Source organism: Fopius arisanus, unplaced genomic scaffold, assembly GCF_000806365.1.
Source record: "Fopius arisanus strain USDA-PBARC FA_bdor unplaced genomic scaffold, ASM80636v1 scaffold00053, whole genome shotgun sequence".
NCBI classification, from domain to species: Eukaryota; Metazoa; Arthropoda; class Insecta; order Hymenoptera; family Braconidae; genus Fopius; species Fopius arisanus.
Genome location: NW_011887792.1, coordinates 669132 through 675371, shown reverse-complemented (window position 1 = coordinate 675371; position 6240 = coordinate 669132). Strand labels below are relative to the sequence as shown.

Here is a 6240-nt window from a genome sequence, read left to right as displayed (position 1 = left end):
TATTAACAAACGGCATTCTTCCTAATTCGTAGCGAGTAAAAAAAATCGATGATTAAAGCCATCGTTATAGAATTAATAATCAACGAGGGCATATGTAGTGAATCGCAGTTATTTTAATTATCCCGAACTAATAGCCAGCCGAATTACCACTGAAATACCCAGTGATGCAGGTATTCATTGTGGACTGGGAATTCCGAGGGTATGGGCTGGACACTGGTGGCATAAATTAGCGGATGCTATTTGCCGACTGGAGGCACCAGGATCGTTAATGCCCTACCACCGATGGAATAACTTGTCCCATACCGAATCGTCAATAATTCATAATCGCGAAATCGTGGATTCCGTTTGTGCCACCGGTGGGACTGTCCATTGTTCCTTGAATTCGGACCATTTAATGGTCGTTTCCTCGAACGAGAAGGATCATCGAAGGGTTCATCGGTGTAATCAATCAACGATCAATGAAGCTCAATAGCCCAGAGTCTTTACGACTATTGCCGATACTCACGAGAACGATTTTTCATTCTAAAAATTGTTATGGTCCATGAGGAATAATTCGCATCCAAGGGACTTCAGTGGTTACATTTTTTTTTTATTAAAAAATATAAGTCCCTTTTGTTCACTGCGATAATGCGAGGAGGGGGTGACGTACATGGCAGATAATTGGTGGGGCATTTTCGCGGTAAAACGAACGGTAACATCAATCAATGTCACAAGCAGCAGCCAACGCATATAAACCCATCCTCTCAACGGCCTCTCACCCATCCCCCATGTGTTGTACCGGTGTCCCTTTTGCTCTGATACTATCCGAGGGTTTTGTCTGCACCATGTGCACCTCTAATTAGTGATAATGGCGAAATACCGATTGCCAAGTATTCCCGGTTCATTCGAATTTTACGGCTTTCGGCGCCCAATTTTTCCTGTTTTTTTCCCTCTTTTTTACTCCGGCTTTGATTTTCAACCCGCGTATCTCATTAGTTTAATTGGATTTGACTCGTCCCACACCGATTTCATCCGGTGAAAATCGAACATCCAATTGTGCTACCAAATTACATTGCTATGAGTGTTTTTCATTGATCGGAATAATTGTTGTTGTAAAAATTTTAATATCATTTTTATTCTCCTCATCGCATTTTTACGAAGTGGAAATTAAATTCACTCTCGCGGGGAAAAATTGGGGCATGAGTGCCGCCACTTAACGGATAATCACGGAATTATTTAATCGGTTGGAACGATGGATCAGTCGGTAATGAAGGGATTTAGCTAATGAGGCGAGTGGAGAATTTTTTTTTAAATCTTTGTAGACGGAAATGGTTTTAATAGAGAAATTCGCGGTTATTCCCCTTTTAGTCACTCCCGAATTCTATTTTATTCCCAATTCTATCTGTCATTCTCTGCTATCCCACGACGAAAATCCAATATTAAAACATTCCCTCTGAAATCCACTTACCGCTTGAATATTCCATTCCTCCAATTTCCTGACTCTCCACAAGTGAATTTTTAACTCGATCCCCCGAAATTTCAAAATTTGCATATAACCTCGAGGTGCATTCAGAATAAAAAACGCAATTTCGCTGAATTTTCGTATGTATTTTTCTCTATCCCATCGGAGGGTGGAAATTTGCTTGGTTGAGATCAACGTATACCCAGGATGGCACAAATTGAAGGGCAATTTGGTCTGCTGAAAGGACAGTAGGTTGCGAAATGCTGGGGTAACAAGATTAATCCAATTTTCCTCCTAGTACAGAATTCTACGTGGCTTTACATTCACCCGCTGATGAAAATTCGATAATTCCAATCTACCGCCGGTCCATTGATGTAATATCACTTCGGGTCAGTCATCTAGTGGCCAGAAATCCATTGTCACTGTTCTTTTGACCCCAAAAATCAGAGGTAAATAAATTTCACCGCAGAAGAAACACACCTCGTAAAACAACTTTTTTCCTCAAGACGTAAGTATCGGCAATAAAATAAAATCCATGGCTACAAAATCGTGGTTACAAAATAGCTTATTATTTCTCTCTTTACACAACAACAAAATCCACACTCAAGGACCTTTAATGCACCTTTCGGATTGGAAAAATATAATATCCTTCTGTAGAGCTCTATGAATGCCAGCCACTCTCGACGCAGATCTCCTCAACTCATTTTTGAAGATGTGTCTCAAACCTCTTCCCACTGTATACTGGAAGAAACAATAAAAATGGAAATTTTATTACGCAATAAAGTGTCAAAAAATACAATGTTAATATTCATTGTTTATGACGATATCCGCGGTTTTATGACCGCACATTCCTTTAGAGATTCTCGGAAAACGCGGGTTTCAGGAGGAATGACGTAGCGACACGTGTCACAACGACAATGATTTCCTTTCAACGACATTTATCGGGGTAACAGCTGTCGTATCATAAAGAAGAGCATTCAATAGCGTCTGCAAGGGAGGGCTCTTTGTGCGGTCAGCAAGTCGCGGGGATCAGGCCCATCTTTCAACCCAAAACATTATTAAATTTTGTCCATTAACTTGCTTCCCAATAAAAATCATTGGCGCATTAATCTCCGGTTAATGCATAATTATTTGTGGTCTTGTACATGATTTCTAGTAATATTTCTAGGGATTTTCTGATGGTCTGAGCAACTTCCGGTAGATTTTCCTTGGCATGAATTTCTCGGGGGATTATTTGAGCTATGAACTGATGTTGTAAACAAAATAAAGTGGCAAGAGCACCGTAAATCATACAAGTGGTTGCGCGTTACAATCCCCTAGCTACCGCCAGACCCCACACCACCTGGAGCCTCTCCTGGAGCCCCACCTCAAGCCCCAGATTCGTCAACAGAGAAGACTGAGAGATTCACGAAGAGGGTCTTGGGGGCTTTTGTACGACGACTCTCGCGGGGACACGTGCGGATAAGAATAGACACAAGGGTCACAGTCTTTTGGGATGGTACGTTTACCTTTGGAGAAGTAACCGTTGAGCGTACAACCCCAAGTTACAGAATAGAAATAAAAAAAAAAAAAGAAACACCGCTCGTACGTAACGGACGTGCATTTAATTTTTCCTCCGCTCGGGCAAATCTCTTTGGCTAACGTCTACGCTTTTTGCGTCGTGCATTGTTGGCAGCTACTGACGCGGGGGATTAGGCGTCTTCCAGGGGATGAATGAACGATCCGGCATTTGGGGGAGGAAAAAAAAATGAGGGAAGAAATAGACAAGCTGGATTTTTATACCCAAGTCTCACTCTACTAAACTCCAGTGATTTATTTTCGATTGTACTGATTCCTTGGGCGTCGAAAATCATAATGAAGAAAGAAGGGATATTGTTTATTATTCAGATTGTGAGAATAATTGTTCCTCGATACCCGTGGAAAAATATTAATAAAATGTACTCACGTGAAAGAGAGCAGAAGTTCGTCGGGAGTAGATTGTGACGTTGAGGATGGTCCGATCGTGATACAGATGGAAACGAATCTCCACTCGTTGTCTGATCAGCTGATCCTCGGACTCCAGTGCTAGGAACTTTGGGGGATTGTAATCCGTCACCATCAAGTGTATCTTGGCTGTTTCACCTCGGGAAGAGGAAAAAAATATAAACTGATGAAGACGGTATTGCGATCTGGATCAGAGAAACGTTCCGAGTGTTTTACCGAGTAGTGGAAGCTTCCAGAAGGCTCGATAAAATTTACCGACCCCAAGAACCCGGGAATCCGCTTCTTTCAGCCGTGAAAAACTGGGGAAAAGCTGAGCGTAAAGAGAAAGACGAAATCAAATCGAGAGATTATCTGGATAGAATAATTATCAGTGGACGAATGCATTCATTTTTATTCATTTCACTATTTCCTCCCGCCGCTTTTCCCATTTCCCATTTTTCTTCGTGGGATTCAATTAAATTTATATAATGCCCGGGTAAAAAAAAATTGTAATCGGAATATTTGTTTTTAATTTCCAAAAGATTTCTGGAAAACTTTTCGGAAACTTTTTCTTTTGAAACAAAAAAAAATCGGGAAATAAAACAATTGTATTTTTAAGAAATGTTTTGAAAAAATTTTCAAAAATTTATTTCGAAAATTTTATTTATAATTTTCTAGAAATTTTTGCGATTATAATTTTTTCCTTTTAATTATACTGTTGTTTTTTTACTTTTTCGATTGTTCAATATTCTCGAAAAAAACGCCATCTAAATTATAAAAAAATGTTCCTATTCAAATTTTTGAAAAACTTTTCAAAACCTTTCCCAAAAATAAAATAATTTTGTTTTCCGTTTTTTTCTCGTTTCATAAAAAAAAATTCTCTGAAAAGTTTTCCCGAAATTTTTTGAAAATGTGTAAAAAATATTCCGATTACAATTTTTTTCACTCGTGTTGCAAAAGACTTTTCTTAAACGTAATTACATTGACATTTATTTGAAATCGACATTGTGGGCTGTTCAGTGAATTGAAAAATTAGCGTGTGGCCGAGAAATCGAGTCGTTTGACATGGTAATCACCTCGTAAAGTGCATCGCGACGAACATTAAAGGGCTTTGGTAATTGGTAATTTCGGAAAGCTTCCGGTGATGTGAGCGATCAACCCAACGGATCATGAATGACGGCATGTACCCGTATATAGAGCATGTACCGAGTCTAAACCCGCATTGTGCCTGCGAAACACTTCGATCGCCGGTTCAATGAGACTATTGAGATATTCCCAGGATACCCACCCCCATGGTCATCCCGATAACAATTCCCCTTCGAAATGCAAAAATACACAGGAATAAATATTCAGAAAAAATTCTGAAACAATTTACATCCCCGAAATTGAAATTCGTTCCTAATGATAAATCGAACGCTGTACAATTTCGGCTCCGAATCGAATTCGAGTTTTAATCATTTTTATTCATAAATGGGGAAATGGGGATAGAAGAATGGAACGAAATATTGACAAGAGCCGTGTTCAATTTGTCAGTGGTCTCGCATCCGAAATCCCTCGTAAACCCCTGTGCAATGGATTGCCGACAGTGGATGTCGTCGATGCAATAAAATAAACGCTATAATGTTATCATTGGACATTGAGCTGAAACTGCGGACCATTTCAAACTCCAAATGTTGTATTTCACTGTTTCAACGATCGACTAATTGCCTCAAAGCCCATGAACCGTTTGTTTAAGGGAGAAAATAGCAGGTGGGATCAAAGTCTCTTTCAAATGATAACCCATTCCACTCACCCGGGTAAAAAAAAATTGTAATCGGAATATTTTTTCCAAATTTTCAAAAAATTTCTGGGAAACTTGTCAGAAAATGTTTCCTTTGAAACAAAAAAAAAAAATTGGAAAACAAAGCAATTGTATTTTTTGGAAATGTTTTGGAAAATTTTTTTATAATTTTCTAGAAATTTTTGCGAATACAATTTTTTCTTTTAATTATACTGTTGTTTTCTTACTTTTTTGATTTTTCAATATTCTCAAAAAAACGCCATCTAACTTATAAAAAAAATTTTCCTATTCAAATTTGTGAAAAATTTTTCAAAACCGTTCCAAAAAATAAAATTGTTTTGTTTTCCGAAAAGGTGATTTTTTTGAAAGGTTTTCCCGAAATTTTTTTTTTAATTTGAAAAAAATATTTCGCTTACAATTTTTTTCCCCCGGGCGAGTACAAAAACAATTATTTACTCAGTCGAAAATATTGGATATCAAAATCCCAACGGACATGTCACATATTCATATATACAATTTCCTCGTATGGTTATTTACCGCGGATTCCCCTCTGGGAGAGAATATAAGAAATTTCCCGGTTATCCTATTTTTTTTGTTAATAAATGCTTGGACCAGATTTCTCGTATTATGTAACAAATAAGAGAATGGGGGAATAAGAGACTAACCTTCTCCAAGATATGCGTTTGTACGAAGAAATTGAAGAAGACCCTGGGTCTGGCATCGATTCTCTGCCGATGGGTGACTGCAAACTCCTCGGGATTCACTTCCAGATGGTATACCTCATAAATTCCGTAGGATACCAATAATACTGTCAATAAATACAAGTACGCCGAGGATATGGCAGCACCACGTGAATGCATCATTCAAGAGCATCACCGAAGTCCCAACGAAATAAATAAATAAAAAAGAACGACTGTCAATTTATCGAACTCTTGAATTTACCAGTGACTGAAAAACGAATGATTTGTACGAACTACATCGGACGAGGGTAAGAAACCCCACAAACCTCGAGATCCCATTACCCACTGCACTGATACGAATTTATAGTTCAATTTAT

At 38.4% G+C, this 6240-nt stretch overlaps 1 protein-coding gene across 2 annotated transcripts; it reads right to left on the bottom strand.

The window, feature by feature from the left end:
* Positions 1 to 1988: 1988 nt before the first annotated feature.
* LOC105268094 (uncharacterized) lies at positions 1989 to 6206 on the bottom strand. Of its 2 annotated transcripts, none has more exons than XM_011307373.1 (4): positions 5849 to 6206; positions 3641 to 3734; positions 3387 to 3553; positions 1989 to 2182 (listed from the first exon to the last, which is right to left on the bottom strand). In XM_011307373.1, the coding sequence occupies exons 1-4, from the start codon at positions 6044 to 6046 to the stop codon at positions 2045 to 2047; spliced, it is 597 nt and encodes a 198-aa protein (XP_011305675.1). In that variant the 5' UTR covers positions 6047 to 6206; the 3' UTR covers positions 1989 to 2044. The 2 variants fall into 2 exon arrangements, with proteins under 2 accessions (XP_011305675.1, XP_011305672.1); XM_011307370.1 differs by having other exon boundaries at positions 3387 to 3562; positions 5849 to 6205.
* Positions 6207 to 6240: the final 34 nt, after the last annotated feature.

Coding starts and splice junctions, on each gene's coding strand:
- LOC105268094 (XM_011307370.1), bottom strand. CDS start 6,046: ATGATGCATTCACGTGGTGCTGCCATATCCTCGGCGTACTTGTATTTA. Junction 3,735..5,848: donor AAACGCATATCTTGGAGAAG/GTTAGTCTCTTA, acceptor CTTTACGCTCAG/CTTTTCCCCAGTTTTTCACG. Junction 2,183..3,386: donor GAACTTCTGCTCTCTTTCAC/GTGAGTACATTT, acceptor TGTTTCTTCCAG/TATACAGTGGGAAGAGGTTT.